The sequence below is a fragment of the Aythya fuligula genome, chromosome 1 (assembly GCF_009819795.1).
Source record: "Aythya fuligula isolate bAytFul2 chromosome 1, bAytFul2.pri, whole genome shotgun sequence".
Lineage (NCBI taxonomy): Eukaryota > Metazoa > Chordata > Aves > Anseriformes > Anatidae > Aythya > Aythya fuligula.
Window position 1 is genome coordinate 79,525,672 of NC_045559.1, and position 24,564 is coordinate 79,550,235.

Consider the following 24,564-nt stretch of genomic DNA (forward strand, 5'->3'; position numbering starts at 1 on the left):
TTACTATTCACCAAAACATTGAATTAATTCTGAGGGGAAAAAAATAACATTTACATATGCTCATTTTTTCCTTAAATTCAAAACAAATCTTCCTAATTAAACAAGCCCTTTTAAACTTTGCCCAAAGCTAGAACCTCCAGCTCCCAAGTGTTTGGTGTTCTCACTGCCCTCATGTTACCTTCTCTGGGAACATGAAGGTTTCACAATTGTTATAGACTGTACAGAACCAGAGAGACTTCTTTGCCACATCACAGCTTTCTGTCTAGTTCTCCACATGCACTGAAGTGCATCATAGTTTATATCAGACAACATATCTCGGCAAGGGAAAAAAAAAAAAAAAAAAAAAAAAAAAAAGAAAAGAAAGAAAAGAAAAGAAAAGAAAAGAAAAGAAAAGAAAAGAAAAGAAAAGAAAAGAAAAGAAAAGAAAAGAAAAGAAAAGAAAAGAAAAGAAAAGAAAAGAAAAAAGAAATAAAAGGAAAATTAATGATTTCTAGATAGAACAAGCAACAACCTTCTCTGCTAGTGGCCCTTTCATTCAGGCAAAATTGACTCTGTGAGCTGAATACATAAAACTTAAGACTATAAAACAATATTTGGCACAGTAGTTAACTAGGCTCCTAGGTGAGCAGCAGTATGTTCACTGTACCCAAGAAAACAACTTTTATTAGTAAAACTGAGCCAAGGTTGCTGCAAGCCAAGTGCTGCAAGATTTGTGCTACACTGCACAAGACTTTGGATCACAGACAGATGAACTCTGGAGATGTGTGATTTCAGCACACATGAAAGCAGAGCTGTGGCTCTGGAGGTGGTGAAGAAGGACATGACTGAATTACCTCTGAGCTAGCACAGAACAACTGAACACACCAGAGGATCTGACGTTACCTTTTGTACCCATCCAAACACTCTTGCATAGGAAGCAATGGAGATTCTGGAAAGGGCAACAACAACAAAACAGACATAAAATTTAAAAATATTTTATTTGAGAGTGAATACACTCAACTCTTTGCAACACAAACAGTGGTTTTGCCATCAGGTGAACTAAGACAGAAGAATATGATGACAGCAGTTATCTTTCAAAACCTCTTTTTTTTTTTTTTTTTTTTTTTTTTTTTGATTGAACAAAGCACGTTTTTCTTTAGAACAAGAGAATTTCCAATAGAGTATTCAGGCCTGTGATAGTGTCACATCTGTAAAACCAAAGCTATAAAGTGAACACTGGCAATCAGCATGCCTCAACATTAGCACTTATCAATAGCTATGTAATAGGATTACTGTTAAAACTTGCATGTGTGAAGCATTTTAAATATATTAGATATTTCTCAAATATAGAAACAAAGAGGCAATTGATAACTTCAACCTTGAACATGTGTTTACTTTACATCATTTCACAGCTTTTTGATTGTTTTATTCTAGCCATGCTGGCCCCCAAAATTCTCTCATCTCTTTGCAAAAGCATAATACACAGAGTAAAAAGAATGATCCAGCATTTTTTTTTTATCTTCTGCTATAAAACTTGCACCCTGCCATCCAAAAATTACCTTGTTAGGAAGAAGTCCTGGTGTTCCTTAAAGGAACAAAATCCTTCTTTCATCTCTACTACAGAGAGGGTTGCGAAACTGAAAGACAATATTACAGAAAATCCGCATGGACAATGAGGCAAATGTCACACATACTAAAAAAGGGAAAGGGAGAGGTGTACTGAAAGTAGCTAATTTGTTCTTTAGCCTTAAACAGATGCCCCTGTATTTCTCAGCAATCCTGGTAGGTAAGATCTTTTGTCTTAGCTGAATTTAACAGTGTAAAAGAAGTTATATGATTCTACAATTTAAGTTTAGTTTTCCAAATTGCAAATGCATGCAAATGCTTCACTGTGAAAGCAGACTGCTGAAAGACCAAGGGAAATACTGAGCACTTGCACAATGTCAGGAGGCCACAAGTTGGTCTGGTGTTTTATCACCTCATGTATTTTATAGAATCATAGAATGATTTGGGTTGGAAGGGGCCTTAAAGATCATCCAGCTCCAACCCCCTGGCCATGGGATACCTCCCACTAGACCAGGTTGCTCAAAGCCTCATCCAGCTTGGCCATGAACACTTCCAGGGATGAGGCATCCACAACTTCTCTGGGCAACTTCTTCCAGGGCCTCATAGGAAAGAATTCCTTCCTAATATGCAATCTAAATATACCTTTTTTTAGTTTAAAGCCATTACCCCTTGTCCTGTCACTACGCTTACTGACACAGAGTCAGCTCTCCTGCCTCTGCCCTCAACAGCCCTCCTGTAGGCCCCCTTTTGGTACTGGAAGGCCTCTATAAGATCTCCCTGAAGCCCTCTCTTCTCAAGGCTGAACAACCCCGATTCTCTCAGCCTTTCTCCATAGGAGAGGTGCTCCAGCCCCTTGATAATCTTTGTAGCCCTCCTCTAGACTCCTTCTAATACTTCCGTGTCCTTCTTCTGCTGTGCACCCCAGAGCTGAATGCAGTGCTCCAGGTGGTGTCTCATGAAAGCAGAGCAAAGGGAGAGAACACCTCCCTCTCCTTGCTGGCCATGTTGCTTTTGATGCAGCCTGGGATACTGTTGGCTTTCTGGGCTGCAAGCACACATTGCTGGCTCATACTGAGCTTCTCAACAACCAATACCCCCAAGTCCTTCTCCTCAGGGCTGTTCTCAATCCATTCTCTTCCCAGCCTGTATTTGTATTAGTAGAAAACACTACTCCACAAGAGTGGCAGACCAGTCCTATTGCAGGGCAAGACCACAACCTGCCTGCAACGTTCATATTTGCTGCCCATTAGACAAATGATACCAGCAGCAACCAGGCCTGGATGTACACAGCCTCTCAAAATAAAGTTATCACACAATCAAGGGTCAGCACCAGTTAAACAGGCTCCTGGTAATAGATTATGCCTTTCCTTTAGCAACATTCATAAAGGCATTTTTTACAGCAAGAAACATTGGGTTATATTTCAGATATGCTTAATACTCTGCAGATTTTTTCATGGTCCCTGAAAGATTGTTCATTATGCTTTGGGAAACACCTCATCTGTGGAGGCTTCAAGCAGACAGACACTTTTACAGTTTCTATATAGGAAGAAAGTAGAAGCATGATATGAGAGAGATAATTTCTATCCCCAGTTGTTCATCCTGTTTCAAAGAGGAAGCCACTAAAAGATTTCTCTATGAAGGACCAAATGACAAAAGAATAGAAGGAGACACTATTCCGCTGGATGTTGGCTTGTGCCCTGCATCTCAGAACACTACCCGCTGCCCTGGATGGAGTAGTAAGAACAGCAGTGGAACAGGTAGAGCATTATCTGCTACGAACAGGAGGGTTGGATGCTGGAGACAGTGGACGGCAAAGGCAATCTCTACATGTGGACTGGCCTCTTTTCTTTTACAACATGCACATGCTACTGGGTAGCCAAAGAAGACACCTCAAAAGCCAGTGGTTCACCCCTGCACAATGCTAGCTCTCTTTGAGACATTTTAAGCTTGACTCCCCTCTGTTCACCTTGTGCTACTTTTTGGTAGTGTTCTCCCTTTTGGTAACTGAGCTCTTGGGACTTGCAGATGAGTTGGAAAAAGCATGAAATTCACCGTGCATGGTCTCAGTATTACAGAGCTCAAAACCAAAGGGAAAATGCTAAGTAGCTTCTGCTTCTACTATTCCACATATTCAAAACTGCACACTACAAGGCTGTGTCCACAAGGTGTAAAATGTGTCAAATTAGGTGAGGTCTTCTCTTCATGTCCCTCACTAGAGATCAAAGTGTCCACATAAAGACAACAAAAATGTTTTTACAAATATATTAATGGTAAGACGAGGGCCAAGGAGAATCTCCATCCTTTACTGGATGTGGTGGGGAACATAACTGCTGAGGATAAGAAAAAGGCTGAGATTCTCAATACTTTCTTTACATCTGTCTTTAATAGTCAGACCAGTTATCCTTGGGGTCCTCAGCCTGGAAGTCTGGAATAGGAGCAGGATAAACCCCACAACACTTCAGGAGGAGAGTTAGAAACCTGCTGCTCCACCTGGACTGCCACAAGTCCATGGGGCCAGATGGGATCCACCCAAGGGTGCTGAGGGAGCTGATCAGGTAACCCACCTGGTAGATGAGGGAAAGGCTGTTGATGTAGTCTACCTAGATTTCAGCAAGGCCTTTGACACGGTCTCCCACAGTATTCTCCTTGAGAAGCTGGCAGCCCATAGCTTGGACAGGTACACTCTTTGCTGGGTTACAAACTGGCTGGAGGGCCAGACCCAAAGAGTGCTGGTGAATGGAGTGAAATCCAGCAGGAGACTGGTCACCAGTGGTGTTCTGCAGGGGGCAGTGTTGGGGCCCATTCTCTTTAATATTTTATTGATGATTTGGATGAGGGAATTGAGTGCACCCTCAGTAAGTTTGCAGATGACAGCAAGCTGGGGGAAGTGTTGATCTGCCAGAGGGTAGGAAGGCCCTGCAGAGGGACCTGGACAGGACGGGTCGACAGGCAGAGGCCATGGACGAGGTCAACATCGCTAAGTGCTGGATCCTACACTTTGGCCAAAACAACCTCATGCAGCATTACAGGCTTGGGGTAGAGTGACTCGAAAAGCTGTGCAGAGGAAAGGATTTTGGGGGTGCTGATTGATGCTTGCCTGAACATGAGCCGCAGTGTGCCCAGGTGGCCAGACTTTCAGAATTTCAGTTCACTATCTTCCCAGCCACTGAGAAGGAAAATAGAAACTCTTGCTGTTCAGTTACCTTCCAGTTGCCTTGGATCTTTGCAGTACTCCACCAGAGCAAATAAGATTCATTTAGATGAATCTTGATAATCCCATTGCAGCCAACACACTCATCTGATGATAATAGCTGAAGATTGATACAGTGGTGCTGGGCCATGCCAGGCCTTTGTCAGCAAGCCTGCCAGTTTTCAATCTCTGAATCATAGCTCCTAACAACTGTATCACTTATCCAAAATACTAATATGATTTTGTATGTGGAGAGATCTCTGTTTCAAGCAAATAGTTTGATTTGGTGATTTGTTTTCTCTAGAAAATAATGAATTTTCAGATGTATCACAAAATCGTCTGCTCCCTTACTGCCAAAGTATGTGAACACAAACTTACTTGAATTTCAAGCTGCATGGAATTGCCAAATTACAAAATAATTGTTCATCTTTTGTCCAAAATTACCAGACAAATAATGGCAATGAACATTCCCGTTTACTTCCTTAAAATTCTACCTATAGCTGCCAGAATAAGGGAAATGAAGTAGAGTATCTCTTGTTCCCTTGTTTTAGAAAAGTCTGCCATCCTTTGCAGTCCCTTCAAAGGCTTGAAAGCCCATCCAAGAAGCAGTGGTGAAAATCATTTTAAGGTTGCAGAAAATCAATCCTTTCATTCCAAAATAAACTGTTTTATGAGAACAATGACAAATTAAGGCTCATTCCAAAATAAACTGTTTTATGAGAACAATGATAAATTAAGGCTATTACATGTTTGCCTCCACATTACACACCCATTGTACACACAGTCTTAAGACAGATTAAAAGGAAGGAAGATTACACAAGGAAGATACCTTGAAGTAAGATACACTTTAGACTAGTGAGTAACCACATATTTGCCCAAGTAGGAGGAAAATCATCCCTTGGAGGCAGAGATGTAGGTTCCTTCACAGTGTAGTTCAGGATCTCATAGACAGATGTCCCAGAACTGACACACTGAAACTTCCTTCTTTGCTTATCTCACAGCAGAAAGTGTGTGTCATCATCACCTTGTTTAAAGAGCTTTTCCCTTGCAACCCTAAAGGCATGCTATTGATTGGGGGTGGAGTGGGCAGGATGTTTAACCACAGATATTCAATAAACACTGATTATTGCAGTTTTAATCTGTTCTGTAGCTTCTTCTGAAGGTCAGCAGCAGTCTCAGTGTGCTGAGAAGCACGCGAGGCTTGTGAGGTCCCAGGAGGTGTCTGAGGGGGTTCCTGAGTCCCAACACTCTTGTACTGTGTGTGCCTCGATGGTCTCTCTGGCATGTTGCAGTCTGTGCAAACCTACTGAGAAGCTCAAGGTCTTCAGAAAATAATCAGTGCTTGTAGGCTGTGCTCTGAGATTCTTGGTAGAATAGTAGTTGAGACCAGGCATGTGCTGTGCTCTGCAGCAGCCAGGAACCTAGCCATGCCATCCGTGGACAAGTGGAGGCCATCCAGACAGAGCTTCAGGGAGGCTGCTGTCCAGGTGGAGATTTTGCAGCCCACACTCTTGGGTGGAGGAGTATGGGGTGCTCCACCTGTGCAAGGTGTGATCTAGTGGAGTTATGTAGGCAGCAGGTGGAGTAGCTGCTGGAGGAAGTTGGCAGGTTATGTTGCTTTAGGAAATGGGAACAAGAAATAGAGTAATACTTGTAGCACTGCATGGATAATTGCTAGAGCCCTGATCTCCAAGGACTAGAAGACAAAGAACATCAACGAGACAGGCAGCACCTTGGAAGAGAAGGTGTGGTGTGGTCAGACACACAGAAATTCAAGTCCAAAGGAGATGCAGAGGCAAACTTGGATGGCTCCAGTGTGTGATAGCTATCAGATGAAGTTTCCTTGCATCACAGGTTTGCGCATATTTATCACAGTCTTTTTCAATATGGCTGTCAGTGTAGCACTCTAATATTGTACCTCTTTTCCTGGAAATATGCTGAACTGACAACATCTTTGCAAAGTTACCTGTATAAAATGAGTATTTTCTCTTTATCAAACTACTGTCTTCCCTCAAGATAATGTTTGCCATTAAACCATATGTTTCTAATTTTAAATACTGATGATAATTGCTTAAATAACATTTATGCAAAGCCCTAGTGCAATCCTTATCAGGAGTGAGGGACAGGACATTACCTTGTCTTACCCTGTGTAGTTGACGAACTCCTTAATTTGTTGGCAATCTTCAGGCTTGTGCTTTGGTTACTGAGAGATTCTGGGTGGCTGTCTGTGAGCAGCTCTGCCTCTCTCTGCTGGCAATCATTCATATCCCCCAATACCTGTCAAACTGGTGGATGTCCTCAACTCATCTGCCTCTCTCAGCAGAAGGAAAAGCTCAGACTCAGAGTCTGCTGAAGATTTCAAAGAACATGCATTCACAGGATACTTAGCAGAGAAAAAAAAAAAGTGGGGGGGGGAGGGGGACAGAAAACACAAAGTGCTGGAAGATATGTGCAGGAAAACAAATAGATGTATGGCAGCTTAAATAGGATGAATAAAGCCCAGGAATATCAAATCAAACCAACAAACAAAGTGAGCTATTTCTGTCTTGTGCAGGAATGGAAAAGTTGTGTTCTGACTGGGACATGCATAGTGGTGAACTAGTGAAATGTGTAGTAAATTACCTTTCTGAAAATACAAATTCTTTTGGTAAAGTTTCTCATACCTAATGAGGCTACTTTTGCTTTTGACAGATACATTTCTCACAGATAAAATTTAATCTATCATCTAGTTAAAGATTGATCATTGATTCTGACTGGATTGCTCTTGATGCAAGAAGAGTATTATACTGCAATGGTAACACGTGCTTGTTTCAAAAGGACTAGTTCTGCAGTGAGAGTGGGAAAAGGAAGAAATAATTTTAGGTGGGAAAAATCAGTCAAAAGCATAAATGAAAACAAATATAAATGTTATTTTCACAGTTCCCCACAACATTGTTGGTCAGAACTAAACAAATCCCCTGGTGCAAGCTGAAAAGATGTTCTGTTCTCTGATTTATTTTCCATTTAAAGAGATTGTTGGTTAGTAGTCCATTAAATAGCTCCTGCCTCTAGACTGATTCTTCTCCCCGTTCCACCAAATATTGCAGAAAAACTTATTATCCCTTTCTAGATCTTCCTCCAAAGCTGTATTTGTATCAAAATATGCAGTAAGGTCAAGATTGCTTAAGCACAAAACCAAGGAGAAAAGCTTTATTCTGTACGTGCTGCTATGGCTTACTTCACAGTGGTATGAATCTCAGTCATTTTGTTGATATTTGCTTTGAATTAAAGTTTCCCTTTCCTTTGCATCTGAACACTCATTAAAAACTTCTATGTTATTATTTATCACTTGTTTTCCTCTGTTTAACACATGACTCACGTGTCATTCTGCAGAAGCTGAGGTGACTTTCTGCATTTCTAAACATTCAGCTAATGACTGGTTACCAGATCAAGAAGAGATCCCATTCACTTACTCATTGGACTTCTGTGGCAAAGTTTTGGTAGCAGGGGGGACTGCAGGAGGGGTCTCTATAGGAAAAGCTGAGGAGCTGCCCCATGTTAGAGAACAGCCAGTTCCAGCTGGCTCCAAAAGGGACCCACCACTGGCCGAAGCTGAGCCAATATGTGACACTTCTTATACTTCTGTGAGACCATGTTTAAGTAAGGGAAAAATGGCCGTTAAACATCAGCTTGGAGAGAGAACTGAGAACATGTGAGAAAACCAGGCCCGCAGGCACCAAGATCAGTGCAGCAGGAGGGCAGGAGGTGCTCCAGACACTGGAGACAAAGTTCTCCCGCAGCCTGTGGAAAGGCTCCTGGTGGAGCAGGCTGTCCCCTTGCAGCCCATGGGTCCCACATGGAGCAGATCTCTGGGCCAGCCTGTGGAAGGGAGCCCATGCAGGAGCAGGGGGTCTGGTGGGAGCTTAGCTAGCCATTGCACTGAAACCACCACAGCTACAGTCATAGGTTCCTTCTCATGACACACCATGACATACAATTTCTACACCTACTCTTGACTTGCTGAGAAATCATGCAGTACTACCCTCATGCAAAAGTATTCAAAGTATATCAAAGTAATATTAGTGAGAGCAATGTATTACTGCTGTAGCACCAAAAACAAACAAACAAACAAACAACAACAAAAAACACTAAGTTGTTCTTTATGTCTCACCAAGCATCACCAGAACGCACTAGTCAGAAAATTGAGTTATTCTCTTGTGGCTACTGTCTTTCCTGTCTGCTAAATTAGCCAAACAGTTTCATTTGTGAATGGGCTTCAAAAAAACAAGACAACACACACTTGAGAGAAACCAATATATTAGTGTATTTGAAGTGTTTCGTTTTTTTGTTGATTCTTGTGTATAACTGTTGGCCATACATTAAGAAACAGAATATCCAGACTTTCTGGAACATTTTGATGTTTTCCAAACTCTAATTTCAGAACAAAATTGTTCAAATGCCTATTACATTTTGGTTGTATTAAAGTGGCATATTAAGATGAAGAAATGGTTAAGTGAACACTTTTTATTTACTATTACCACCAGCAGCAAGCCAGATTATATTCTCAGTAGTGCTGGCAAAATTTCCACAATCTTCACTGCGCTTTCCAAATTGCTAAATCCTTTGGCTTTGGTCAGACACACTGTTGAAGATGCAGAAAAGCAGCAGAGCACATATAAAACATTTTCTTTGGTGTCTGGCTTTGACACAAAACATGGGAGTAAGAGTTAATTTCAGTAGGTTAAATCCAATCTGGATAAAACGTATCACTTTTAAAAATCAATTTTCAAGGGAAAAAAAAATAAAGCCACCAAAGATTTTCTTTTAAGAGTTTCTCCAATTCCAGACCTGAATATCAGGGATAGATGGTTCACACCAAGTTTACCGAGAAATCGGAAAATGGAAGTCATATCAATTCATGAGATTATATTCAAACAAACTCTGAACACATTTTCTAATCAAATAAAATGCTTGGCACTTTTTTGATAATGAAATTACTTCAGGCTGAAACTGTGTATAGTTTCAGTGAGTTTGTTTTGCAGGAGTTCCCTTTAACAAATAAGCGTAGGTCCTAGGAGTGGTTACTCTAAGTAGGACAGCCAGTTCCTCCTACCCCTATTTCTATACTAGAGAAGAGGAATTCTTATTGAGTCTACCTGGAGTTTGCCTCTCATTAGCAACTCTGACTGTATTTTACTTGGTTTTTTTCAACAGGCATACACTACTGCACTGGCCTTATATTAGTTTGCAGAAACTACTGAATTAAATCCCCCTTAATCCACGCTGTTAGCTGGCTCACATAAATCAGCTTCATGAAGGTATTCATAAAACAGCCTTAGTGTAGCACACTGCTGAAAATAATAAACTTTACTGAGAAAATGATTCATGTCCAGGTAAATTATACAGAAAGAAAATGCACTTCATTTCACCAACTAGCATGAACACATCATGACAAGAAGTATTGCATTATCTGCATCACCCAAGAAAAATTTTCCAATTCAGCCTAAGATAAACTCATAAACTGTGATTAAGCAAGAAGCCTTAGACCCATATTTTTTATTTCTGAATATTCACAAGTTACAAAGTGAGAGACCTTGTACCTGCTCTACATTAATGAGCAGAGGTAAGCACTTCAAAATGACATCATAAATAACTCAGGTGGGCTGAAACACTTTTAGGAGTAACTGCTTCTCTCCAGTGATGACGAAACAGAGCAAAGACAATTCCAGTCCTAGCCAAAGAAACTCATGGGTAGGAGTGGGATTGGCAAGGACACTTGGCAAGGGATGCCAAGAACACAGAGAGATGAATATGTACCTTTGCATCAGTAGACGACAGCTATTATAGTAAGTAACACATTGTAAAAACCCTTTCTATCAAACTCTTCAGTTCACTCCTTTCAGTGCTGTGTTATGAACATAGCAATTTCCAAAGAAAAAGATCCTCAGTTGAACACTGTCACTGCTGTATCCTGTGTTCCACATCTTTGGTCTTTCCCCAGTCCTTTACTGTGTGTTGAATATTCCACCTTTGTCCCGTGCAGGTCTGCATTACAAGTCTGTATGTACCTGTATTGTCTGCTGTGATTTCAAGGCATCTTTTAGTGTTTCTGTTGATTACAGCTGATCCCTACAAAAGGAAAAAAAAAGAAAATATGAGAGAAGATGTGGGCATTTAAATTTAGTGCTTAGTCAGAAAGTAATTGTCTTGGCCTCTACAAATGAGTCTGACAAACACTGCTAGGTGACAGATATAAAAGAAAAATTTTACACTTGCCTCATGCTAATGACACATGACAGTTTTTGGTACCCTTCAATGCCTATTAAATATATTTAGAGATTTATTTTGTGTCTGCTTTTCAGAGTTTTTCATTCTTGTTTGTTTTTGTTTTTGTTTTTCCTTTTACACTTCAAATAAACATTTCATTACATTATAAAATAATAGAATCATAATCATAGAATCATAGAATCATAGAATCATAGAATCACAGAACAGTTTGGATTGGAAGGGGCCTTAAAGACCATCCAGTTCCAACCCCCTGGCCATGGGCAGGAACACCTCCCACTAGACCAGGTTCCTAAAAGCCCCATCCAGCCTGGCCTTGAACACTTCCAGGGATGGGGCATCCACAGCTCCTCCAGGCAGCCTGTTTCAGTGCTTCACCACCCTCATAGGAAAGAATTCCTTCCTAATATGTAATCTAAATCTACCTTCCTAATATGTAACCTAAATCTACCTCACAAGAGCACAGCAGAGGGGGAGAATCACCTCCCTCAGCCTGCTGGCCACACTTCTTTTGATGCAGCCCAGGATAAGGTTGGCTTTCTAGGCTACAAGGGCATATTGACAGCTCATGTTGAGCTTGTCATTAACTAACACCCCCAGGTCCTTTTCCTCAGGGCTGCTTTCAATTCATTCTCCTCCCAGCCTGTATTTGTGCTTGGGATTGCCCTGACCCAGATGCAATACCTTATGGTTGGCCTTTTTGAACCTCATGATGTAGATACAAGCCCACTTCTCAAGCCTGTCCAAGTCCTTTGGCATGCCATCCCTTCCTTCTAGCATGTCAGCTGTGCCACTCAGCTTGGTGTCATCAGCAAACTTGCTGAGGGTGCATTCAATCCCACTGTCCATGTCACTGATAAAGGTGTTAAACAGTGTCAGTCCCAATACCTGCCCCTCAGGGACACCAGTCATGACTGATCTCCACCTGGACATTGAGCCATTGACCACAACTCTGAGTGTGACCATCCTATGAATTCCTTACCCAATGAGTGGTCCATCCACCAAATCCATATCTTTCCAGTATAAAGACAAGGATATCATGCAGGGCAGTGTCAAATGCTTTGCACAAATCCACACAAATTATATCTGTTGCTCTTCCCCTATCCACCAATGCTGTAACCCCATTGCAAAAGGCCACAAGTTTTGTCAAGCACAATCTTCCCTTAATGAGGCCATGTTTGCTATTACCAATCACCTCCTTATTTTCCATGTGCCTTAGTATAGTTTCCAGGAGGATCTGCTCCATGATCTTGCCAGGCACAGAGGTGGGACTGACTGGCCTGTAGTTCTCTGGATCTTCCCTTTTAAAAAGAGATTTTTTTTAATTTTTTTTTTTTTAAGATAAAAAGTCTTTTTAAAAATGGGGGTTATGAAGTTCCCTCTTCCGGTCAGCAGGAACTTCAACAGACTGCCAATTCTTAACACTGTATCCTGTTTCTAAATAACTCGTAACACTGCATCCTATTTCTCAATAAAACTAATAACAGATAAAAGAATAGTCATCCCTTATCTCTAAGTTAGTATTTCAGTTTTAACTGTTGTGAATGGAGTGGGATGTGATTAAGTCATCTCATTACACTGGAAACAAGGATGTTGACAAGTAGCTGGGCTCCAGACCAACAGGATCTTAACTGGCTACTGTTTGCCAGTTGTTTCACTATGATAATGCTCGACACATACGAGGAACTGAAAGTTTACTTTTAAGGTGGATCTTAATCTTCCAGAAACACACCTGCACTTTTTTCTAAGTTTTATGGTTACAGCCCAGACTAAAGATAAAAGAAATTCCATATTCGAATTTCTGGAGAACATGTAGATCTATATTATTTGTTATACTTCACTGGAACTTTATTATTTGTTATACTTCACTGGAACTTACTTTGTCTTTCACCAGTTCAACTTTATTCTCTACCACTCTTACTGGATTTGTCTCCTGTTTAATTTTTCACTGAGAGGGATATATAGTAGACATTGCCCATACATTATATGTAAAATTAATTAACTACTAATTACATAAGCTAATAAGGTTTGAACTGCCTGACAAGGGTGAAGATGCATGGCTTCCTTTCCCACCTCTCCCTCCATCATTGCTGTTGCTGCCAGTTTATCCTCCCCCAGCACCATGACATACCATGGCTGTATCTCTCCTAGACTAGTTGACTAAGCAGAAGGAAGAGGTACTGAATACAGAAGATGAAAATATCACTGAGGCTCTTAAGCGTGTCAGCATCAGCTAGCATAAATACTGCACAAATGGAGACAACTGAACTTTTTATAGCATGAAGACTCTAATGGCCAGCTGTAACCAGAGCACTGAAAGGATGAACCTAGCCTGATCTCTGGCTAGGACTTCCATGCTCAGACACTGTTACAGATGAAAGTACTGGAGAGGGTGCAGGATGTGGTGTCTTCTCCCTTAAGACCAACACGTCCCATGAGAAGACTGGGAAGACAGATGGTGGATAGTGGAGAGGGTTCATGATGCACAGTCAGACCAAAAACAGTAGAGACTCCCGGGCTTGCATATTTCCTACCTTTCAGCTGAGCTGTGAGCAAGTGAATGTTTTTAGTCTTCTCAGTTAAAAATTAAAAACCTTTATTCTTTAACCTTTGTGTAACAGGCTTAAGCCATCTGATTCCACCCAGGCAGACGAGACAGATGGACAAATGTAAGTGACTATGGTTCAGATAACAAGTGAGGACTGGTTAAATTCTGGTAACTCAGTCAGCATCTGTTGTGTAACCATTCACACACCCCTGAGGACTCAATCAACTTCACCTTAGCTCTTGTAGTGACACCTGCAAGTCTTGAAATTGAGGCAACGCTATTCAGAGGCAAGCTGCTTTGCAATGAATGTGTTTAAGGGTTCCTCATAATGGGAAAGCTTATCAAAATGTGGGGGCATAGAAATGCAACCTACCTGCTTAAAATCCCAGTGCAAGTTCAGACCTTTACTCACAGCTATGTCACATTGCTCTAAAATTGGCAGGTCCCCTCTCCCAGGGTCTGTTACACATCGATCAACTGCATTTAGTCGGGCACGTAAACCTCCTATGTACATTTCTCCTGTGCTGTGATAAAACAGGTGCTGAAAGGCAAGGTGACACCACTGACAGTGAATTAAAGTACTAAGGAAATCTCATCAGCACATTGATAGAATACAGTTCCCAAACTGATATTGAGCGACATCAGCTGTACAGTACCAGTACTCACTGATCTCTCAGTAATTAAACTAGGACAAATGTGACACCATACGATATCTTTCTCCTGTGATAATGAAAAAAAGCCAGATGCTTACTCCTGAATGGTAACCCTCAGCTTCCTACCCATGGAGAGACTATGCAGTGAGGTGTGTGGAAGAGCTCCATCTCTCTCCCTTTTAATGCACTGATCTTCTGTCAATTAACAGGATCAGTATCAACATAAGGTCTCACATTTTTCAGTAAGGCTAAATCAAAAACCTTTAATGCACTCAGATATCTGCATGAGCCTGCTCTGCTACCAGTTGGACTGGGGATCAGAATTTAATGAAATAAAGTTTAATATTTTCCTTTCAAAAGCATAGAGAGAATAGTCCTGAAGTACCTTTTTCATGCCCCTTTGAGAGCTGAAAAGGAACAGTTAGCAATACCTCACATGTGAATATCTGTTCACTTGTTTGCATTACCTGTGGTGAGTATGCATGACAGGGATACATAATTGGTGTGTTTCCAGGGACTGGACCTTGATCAATACAGATGTCTTCTTTCAATGTGTTTTTCATCTACAGAATAAAATACAAAATTTACCATGAGGAACAGCAATTCTATTTTTGACCTCATCACTAATTTTAAAAACTATCCTAAGAGTAATGTTACTTTATTCAGAGCTCAGTATTGAATCCTGAAGTGGGAAATGTAATATGGTTTTAGGAAAAAAAAAAAGAAAAAAAAAAAAAAAAAAAAACCTTTGAATTACTATTGTAGAAATTATTAATAAAAGTAAAAATCAAAAGCAAAATCTAAGGTACTTCAAAGGCTTATTAACATTGTGTAATGTTGCTCCATCTCAGAAATCATCAGGCAGCTCCAAACAGGTGCGTACCACTGCCCAGCTCCAGCCTGGGTCTAGAAACTGTCTAGCTATATTAAGAAGCCACTGCAGCCAGGATGCTTAGTTCTCCCTTTTGTAAAGAGGGAGAACTACTGCAATTATATATATTGCTGTTCTCTAGAACTATTGCTAAAATATTTTCAATTCATACTTTCATGTTTTTCAAATTATCCTGCTAACTGCTGCAGAAAAAAATCCATACAATCCAATCCTTACTGTTCTACTTCATGGAAAAATGCAGGTACTTACAAGAAGTTGTTGATCTATTTTTGTTGATCAGTTGGTAAATTTTGCATATAGTAGAACAATGCATATTAAGCACTTTCCAAAATTACTTTTGTGTTCCCATCAGTACATATACAAAAACCACAGTTTAGAAATTCTAGTTTGACAACTAATATGAAAAAAGATGTTTGAAAGCTTTAGTGTCTAGAAAGACATGTTAAAAGACTTTTTAAAGTTTCTAGGGAAACATATTACAATCAGAAAAACAATGTTTGCAACACTTCTTCCTAACACTAGAGTTAATGTGTTGTTCCATACTTGAAATAGATTCAGTACTTACTGTTCCATAGCCAACAATGTTGGGAAGAAATCTTAAATTAGGGTAAACATTTTTTATGTACCAGTCAAAGCCTTTACAGTTCAGTTTTTTCCTTAGCTCTTTTCTGGAAGAAACATCTCCATAGTCTATTCCAGAATTCTGCAAGAACACCATACTTAATTTCAGAATATAAAAGTCATCTGAGAAACCAGGAAAAACACAGATTTATTTCTCCATATTTTCTACTAATGACACATAAATTATATTCAAAAGGACATTTAAAAAAAAATCCATGCACGTTTTTAAGCTTCAGAAATTCAGAACTTATTTTGACTAGAAGTACCAATACACTGATGAAAAACAAACATGTTATGATTTCATACATATAAAGAATATCAAAGTAGTGAAGTTTGACAGAGATAAGTCCTACACAAGAATTTATATCCAGTCTTTCAGCAGTTTTCTAAAATGCAGTCTGAGGCCTGAATCAGTTAGCTTAAGAATTTCAACATCCCAGAGAAAAGTGATTAATAAAAAAGAACAATTTTCGCACAGGTTTCATTCACTGTGAAAACTGTTATGTATGTTACAACTAAAAGCTTAGTTTTTGATGACTACCATATTCAGATGAAAAAATCCATATTTTTATTGTAAAGGTTAATTAATGGGAAAGGGAAATGAATTATTCTGAAGCTTTAATTTATAGTATATGACTATATATTTTGATTTGTTTCTTTAATATAAGGAAAATACAAGTAGATGGGAAGCTATTCTTCCTTTGTTAAAGATTCATAAACCCACTAAGGGCAGACTGGGAAAATTCATACAGTTCTTGTTATTAACCAAAGATGTACAGACTCAAATGACTTGACAATTCCATATCTTCAACAGTTTGTACAGGTTAAAATCATATTCAGAAGTACTGAAGGTAATTAAATATATACGTATATATATATAAAATGAATAAATAAAAGAAACATAATTAAAGGACAGATTATTATTAAAGGAAAAATAGCAGCGTAAAAATGTTTTTCATGAACAGAAGGAAAAAAAAATTGAACAGTAAATGACTTCACAAAGTGAGAGGGAACCAGAAAGTTCAAACAAAGAATCAAACAGGGACCTACTTTTATAAGACTTACTTCATAGATCTCAATGAGTGTTAAGAACATCAAGCCAAATGAGAAGTCAATATACTATGATTAACATGAATGAACCACTTTATGAGTGGTGCCTGATGTAATTCTCACTGCTTTCTTAGCAAAAGAGGAACAAGTCTATGATCATGGCTCTTAAATGTCATCCATACCAATAATTAGCACCATATCAATTTTAATAACTTTTTTTTTTTTTTATTAACCACTCTTATAACCATGATAGCTTGTCTCTTCTCCTGTGGCCATATGCTCTTATTTGACCACTTTTAAACCCTCGTTATCAGTTTGAAACATAGGAAAACATTGCCACCTCAATTGGAAGATTCCATGCAAAGTAGACCATGTACTTGTATTCATCCATCCATACTTCCGCTACTCGCAAGGCATTGCGTTTCAATGCAATACTCAAGTCTGGCAAGTAAGGCTTGTGAGCTCTTTCCAAATGAGCAATTCTCGAACAGGGCAGTACTTCTATTTTACCTCCACACTGCCAAGCCTGGATCAAGAAGAGAGAATGTCAGGTAAAGTTGCCTATTTCTTCAAGCTGTATGCATTTTTGTTAAAATGTTCCAATTTTTGATCTCCCTATTCTTTCACCAGATGAACTGCCATGACCTCAACATTCCAAGTTATATTTCTTGAGTGAATGAGAATTTTTTAATACCTCTCATTTCTACTGTGTGTAGCCCTATCACAAGTCCAGTAGAGCAAAGGAATGTTCTTTCTTTCTTTTATTTTGCCATCATCATCAACAGAACTGCTCACAAGTTTCCTGTTGCAAGGCACTCAGAACCACTTCAATACTCTAAGGAAAACTGGTATATGCCTCCAAACAGTCTCATTAGAAGCTAGACTGCTAAATACTGTGGTGGATGTGGGTCTGAATCAGGAACTCTCAGGAGCAGTGACATTGCCTGGAACATCCTGAGAACAAAATTCATCCTGCAAAATCTTATATGTTAGGAAGAATTAAAGGGGAAGAAAAAAATCCAGTGGGTTCCTGGAAAATACGTGCATGGCATTCAAAGAGGTACCTAAGCAGGCTACAGCCAACACTTCAAAAGTACCAAAGTATCCAGAGCAAACATACCCAGCCTTACTATATATGAACCAGTGAAAGTATGGAAGCTCCTCAAGAGGCCAGAAGCTATGCTAATCTAAACTCAAGCTTACTAATTAAGATTCAGAACTAAAAATAAAAAGAACTGTAAGAACATGAGAAAATGTCCATACTGGACCGAAGGTCCATCTAACCTATTCTGTATACAGGAAAAACTACAAACTTACTCCTGGAAAAGTGTAAGAACAAGCCAAATACATGTTACTGCTCACAGTCCTCACTTATTTTCAGGCCAGGGGACTTTGTACTTATTTCTGTGATTCACTGGTGTTTACTAACTCTGACTAGGTTTTTCTTCAATAACTCTTCAGTACTCTCATGAATGACTGAAAATTTTTAAGACCCACCATACTGTTTGGAAGGAGATCCACAGATCTTCAGCTGGGATAGTCAAGTTACTCCTCTCTCTTGTTCATTTTGAACCTGGTTACTACTGTCTTTCAAAGCCCCTTAGCTTTCATATTTCTTTAGAAAGATAAGCACTATGGTGTTTTTTAATCTTCTCAGGTTTCCTAGAATATCTCCATCCACCATTACTTTTCAAAAATACTTCCTAATGGAATTTTTAGTTCTGTAACATGTTCCCTAATAGCTGAAGACACTCCAGATAACAATATTGGGGAAGGGGGGGGAAGTCATACATTCTTGATTTGAAGACATCTGAAGTTGAAGAATACATTACTTTCTAGGGGACATGGACCTTTCTGTTGTTGTTTTAAGAATTAAAGTTGTGCTCTTGCAGTGGAAAAATCCACTAACCTTGCATATTCAAAAGTGATTGCAAAGACATAGCAGTGGGGACTATGTTAAGCAGATAAGGGGACAGTGGAAGGTCCCACTGTCCCAACATAAGGAGGATGACTTAAAAAAAAAAAAAAAAGACAAGCAGTTGCAGAATCATCAAGAACAAGGAGCTACAAAATCATGGGCCCCTCCATTTAAAAAAAAAAAAAAAAAAAAAAAAAAAAAAAAAAAAAGTAGAAATAGATGAAATTAAGGATTAAGGTTGGTCAAATAAAATTGCACATACAGGGCATTGTAACAAGCAGTGCGTAGTTCATGAACCTGTAGCACTCAGCCAATGAGGAAACAAGGAAGGAATCAAGCGTCAGGTAATAGGGAATACAGGCCTTTGATACACTTCCGCTGTGTGCTCCTGCTTGCCGAACGCCCACCATTGCAATCATGAATGAAAATGCTACTTCACTGAGATCCTCTCCTGAGCCTTTGTTATTGGCTGCAGATTGTTTCTCACAAACTGGGGGCTCGCCCAGGATCCAGTTGCCTTCAGGAAAGCTTTATTACCACTACAGCAGGAAGCCATGCCCCACTGATTTCAGCAGTCCTGTGCCTTAATGACGGTGGTTCTGCAGAGAGCTGACAAAGGAACTGCGACTGGTTAAAAAGGCAGGATCGGTGAAGAATTGGGGAAGAAAGGAAGGTAGGCACTCCAATTTCAAAAATTGACCAGGTAACTCTGTGCACACACTAAGGTAAGAAATACTAAGTTTGCCTTGGGGATTGGGTAAGACTTGCGTGAAGTGTGATTGAGACGTACGATACGAAGCAAGTGTGGAGCCCCAATCCGCAGTTCTGTAGCTCCACAAAGGGTATGGCCAGAGACAAACAAAGTGAGAGTTAAAAGAGAGAAAGGGTCTTGTGGAAATCTAGTATACAGTACCGCCGTGCACGGTAAAGTGCTCAGCAGTACACTTCCATTTTCTAGAACTGGCGCATTAGTGTGTGGTACCCTACAGGAGGAAAAATTTCTGCAGCAGCACACTGAGAACGGCTAGGAAAAATAGGAAATAAGGGTTCCAGGAGACAGGGAGATATCCCTAGGACAGTGCCTACCAATAGTCCTCCAGGAAGAATGGTAAGAAATTGGAAAAAAATAATCCCAAAACTAGAGGAAATAATAAAATGTTTAAATACTGTGTATTAATCTAAACAAAGGAATCAATTGACAGAACAGCAGTATTTTGGCCTAAATATGTGTCTGATGAAAATTGGTTTTGCCAGGCTTTGAATTTATACAAATGATAAGACTTTTTCGGAGGAGGAATTGTTATGCTGCTTGCTGTGTGCAGCGGGTAAGTCAGTTTTTATTGAAAAAGGGCCATGACCAGGAGAAAGAGGAATCAGAGGGAAGGACAGGTTGATGGGAAACCTTGGATAATTTACACCCTCACCTTCTTACCCCCCCCAATCCTAATCCTGTCCCTAGAGAAAAAGTGCACTCTAGTCTCTGTCAAGAATTAGAACAACATAGAAGAGAGATCGAGAATTTCCACTTCCCTGATACTAACACTACTAACACTCCTATGTATTGTCTTAGGGAGGTCCCAGTGGGACAAGGACAAATAGGTTATGTGAACCCCCCCCCACACACACACACACATACCACCAGCAGAGAGATTAGGAATTTTAAGAAGGAAATGAAGTCTTTAACTGAGGACTCTACAGGACTAGCAGAACAGTTACAATAGTTTCTAGGGTCTAATTTATATTTGGGGCAGGGGGGAGAATATTGATCTTGAGTATGTTACTCACTAGAGACGAGGAGGGGAATGATTAGGCAGGCAGCTATGCAAGAATGGGAAAGAAGAACCAAACCTCCAGGACAAGGAGTAATTCCAGAAGAGAAGAAATATCTGTTTGCTGACCCCAACTGGAATAATATCCCACAACACAGAAATCATATGGGAGACTTAAGGGATATAATAATAATGGGAATTAAGGAAGCAGGAATAAGAGAGCACTTGGGGATGAATCCCAAGGACCCAGCAGCCCAAGGGTTCCTGAAAGTTCATCTTGTGCCTAAAGTCTGGCTGGATATACAGAAAAAGCTCCAGAAGGTAGAAGGATGGAACACTCGCTGGAGACCCTCCTGTGGGAGGCCCAGAAGGTGTTTGTCAGGAGGGTAGATGAGACAGAAAAGCAGAGAGCGAAACTAATGGTCTTCACAGTGGACCAGGTAGTGAGGCAGAGGGTTGGAGATAGACGAAGAAAAGTTTCAGGGAAGTCGGTCCCAGGAAGGAAGGGAGAGGAAGAGAGAAAAAAGAATGGCAGGCAAGGAAAGCTACCTGTTTTACAGCCTAAATCCTAGCAGGGACAGGCTTTGAGAAGATGTTTAAGTGTGGCTGGGCCAGTCACCTCAAACAGGAGTGTCCAGAAAGGAAGAAGGAGGAGAGATTGCTTGCTGTTATAAATTCAGAGTAGGGGAGTCAGGGCTTCTCAGAAAGCTGGTACACATCGAGAGGCCTTGATAAATATAATGGTGGGACCTAATGAAGAAGTTGTATTTAAAGTAGATACTGGGTGTTGTTTTACCCAGCTGGGCAGCTGAGCTCTGCTACAACTGCATCACTCCCCCTTCTCAAAGGGAAACAGGAAGAAAATACAGTGGAAAGCTCTCAAGGATTGAGATAAGGGAGATCACTCAACAATTATCATAATGGGCAACACAGACTCAGAATAGGGAGATTAATAAAATTTATTACCTATTGCTGATGGGCTGGAGCAGTGTGAAACAAAAAAACAAAAAAAAAAAAAAAGAAAAAAAAAAGAAAAAAAAAAAAAAAAAGAAACAAGCTGGGGGCGCATTCTCGCCATCCACCCTCTTCCACCTCCTCCCCCAGGCTGGCATGGGGGGGCCGGAGTCAGGGCTGTGGTTGGTCTGTAACACTTCCTCTGCAGCTCGTTCAGGGTTGCTCTCTCTTGTTCTCTGCCGTGGGGTCCCTCTCACCGGGTGCTGGTCCTGTGAGGCCTTCTCCATGGGTGGCAGCTTTTTGTGAGCTGCTCCTGGTATGGGTCCATGCTGCAGAATCCATCCATCAGGAGCAAACTGCTCCAACACGGGTCCGCCATGGGTGGCAGCTCCCCCAGGCCCCCTGCTCCTGCGTGGGCTCCTCTCCACGGCTGCAGCTCCGGCCCAGCGCCAGCTCCTGCGGGGGCTCTCCATGGGCCGCAGCCTCCTCCAGGCCACATCCACCTGCTCCACCGGGGACTCCTCCACCCATGGGGGGGCTGCAGCGTGGAGATCTGCTCCATGTGGGACCCATGGGCTGCAGGGGACAGCCTGCTCCACCAGGGGCCTCTCCACAGGCTGCAGGGGAACTGCTGCTGTGGTGCCTGGAGCACCACCCTCCCTCCTTCTGCACTGACCTTGGGGGCTGCAGGGCTGGTTCTCACTCCTCACTCTCCCAGCAGCTGTTCTAAAGCAATTCGTTTGTTTGTTTCCCCCCCCCTTTCTTAAATCTGCTCTCAAAGGAGCGCAAACAACATCGCTTGTCAGCTCAGCTCTGGCCAGAAGCAGGTCCCTTTGGAGCCTGATGAAACTGGCTCTGATCTGACATGGGGCAGCTTTTGGATTCTTCTCACACAGGCCACCCCTGCAGCCCCCCGCTACTAAAACCTTGCTACATAAACCCAGTACACTGGGGCAGCTAGGTCATCACTGGCCCATAAAGTATCAGAGCTTAAATTAACTAATGAAACCCAAAAGGTGACAGGGGCAGAAGGGACTGGGATAACAGTGCCACTTTTTGGGGACACCAAGATGAGATTAAGGTATAAAACGACCACTGGGCAATTATTGTATGTACCCAAGGCAGGGACTAACTTGTTGAGAAAAGATTTGATGATGAAATTGGGCATTCAAATAGTAAGTTTTTAGACTGGAATAACAGTATCAATTAAGTTATTGACAGAGGTTGATGAAAAAAAAGAGAGACCCTGTGGTATGAGTCAAGGAAGGAAATAGAGGAAGGCTTAATATCACTCCCTGAAGACAGGTATGCGGGGAGGATATAAGGCAAAAAATCAGAAGCAATACCTTATCTTAATAGAAGGACAAATTGGTATTAAACAAAAGGGCTGATCAATGATGGGTTATTGGAGCCATTCTTGTCTCCCCTTAACACTCCTATCCTGATGGTAAGGAAGGCTGACTGTACAGATCTAAGAAAGATCAACGAGATAATGCAAAAGTGGCACCTGTGATTCCAAATCCATACACACTGATGAGCAAGATCCCACATGACTGTAAGTGGTTTAGTGTGATAGATTTCAAAGATGCCTTCTGAGCCTGTCCATTGGACCCCAAGAGTAGAGATATACTTGCCTTCAAGTGGAAAGACCCTGAAATGGAGCAGGAGCAGCAATACAGATGGACAGTTATACTTCAGGGGTTTACAGAGTCACCAAATTTATTTGGGAAACTTCTAGAGCAGACTTTGGAGCAATTTCAACCACCAGAAGGGATGCTAATGTTACAATATGTGGATGATCTTCTATTGTCAGGACAGGAGAAATATTAACTGTTTTACATCAAGGGAGTCATTGGGGAGTTCAAGCAACGTGTAGCACTGTGCTATGGAAATATGTATGTGAGGGAATATATACTCTGGCTAACCAAGTATGCAGGGTAAATAAACATGACAATTATTGGCAGCCAGCTTAAAGGGGTGCAAGAACCAGGAATTTGACCCTTCAAAAGTGTACAGGTAGATTTTAAAGAACTCCCTAGAGTAGGTAAATTTAAATACATATTAGTCTTGGTCGATCATTTGTCAGGATGGGTGGAAGCTTTCCCTTCAGTATCTGCTACACTGTGAATGCGGTAGCTAATGTAATTCTAGAACAGATAATCTCCAGGTATGGAATTATTTAAAATATTGACTCTGATCAAGAAAGTCACTTTACATCACAAATATTTCAAGGGCTAATGTGGACTGTAGGAATTACAAGGGAATTTCACACTCCTTGGCATCCTTCCTCTTCTGGAAGGGTGGAGCGGATGAATCAGACAGTAAAGAAGTAAGTACTGATAGTACTGGAAACTTTGACATTGGGGAAAATTTGATTTTGTTGTTGCCTGGTTGGGGTTGGCTCAAGCAACTATTTGTTAGTACTATAGTAATAATGGCAAATGTTGGAAAAACTTGAGTGGAAGATGTGAAGAGGTGCAAAAACAATAGGGATAAGAATTTTTTTTTTTTCCCCAAAAAATTGCATACTAATTTTCACTGCTTCTTTCAGAAAAAGGTTAAAAAATGGCTTACCCTCAGGCCAAGTTCAACATTTTCTCCTCCATATATATGCATTCCACCATCTAGTACACCAATCTCACCCAGAAATTTTCTGTCTGCAGCAAGAATCCCCATTATAGATGGGCTCCTGTAGTATAAAACAAGCACAGTTGGAAAGAAGCAACAGTGATTAAAACAAAATAAATTCAACTGGCCATCAATCAAAGCTTGAACTTCCAAAAATATCCAAAGGAGAGTAACAGGTTAACTTCAAAACAAAATGTGGATCAGCAGAGAGGAATCTGGAAGAAAACAAATAATTTTGATCAATGGTCTAAAAAACATGATCTAGTATTGTTTAAAGAATTAGTTCTATTTTGAGGAGAGATGTAGTGGCAGTTAAAACAAGAAGAAAGAAATCAAGTTAAACTGGAGTGAGGAAGAGTAAGGTTAGACGTTACACTAGAAAAACTTACACAGTAAGACACATTGCTAAGGGGGATCATGAAATTGCTATCAACTGTGGTTTTGAAACAGATGAGACAATTGTGTGGCAGGAACAATTTCACTGCAGATGAATCCAACCTAGAGACTAGGGAAAAAGGGACCGAAGGTGGGT

At 40.7% G+C, this 24,564-nt stretch overlaps 1 protein-coding gene across 1 annotated transcript in view; it reads right to left on the reverse strand.

Annotated features, from left to right (window-relative positions):
• Window positions 1–10,672: 10,672 nt before the first annotated feature.
• The window catches only part of GALNT8 (polypeptide N-acetylgalactosaminyltransferase 8), a 35,459-nt gene continuing 21,567 nt past the window's right edge, over window positions 10,673–24,564 (reverse strand). Inside the window, exons 6-11 of the mRNA XM_032187340.1 lie at window positions 23,979–24,093; window positions 17,104–17,289; window positions 15,658–15,795; window positions 14,668–14,763; window positions 13,921–14,088; window positions 10,673–10,843 (exon numbers count right to left, since the gene is read on the reverse strand). Of these exons, the coding sequence (XP_032043231.1) occupies window positions 10,673–10,843; window positions 13,921–14,088; window positions 14,668–14,763; window positions 15,658–15,795; window positions 17,104–17,289; window positions 23,979–24,093 (874 nt within the window). The remainder of the gene's footprint in view (window positions 10,844–13,920; window positions 14,089–14,667; window positions 14,764–15,657; window positions 15,796–17,103; window positions 17,290–23,978; window positions 24,094–24,564) is intronic.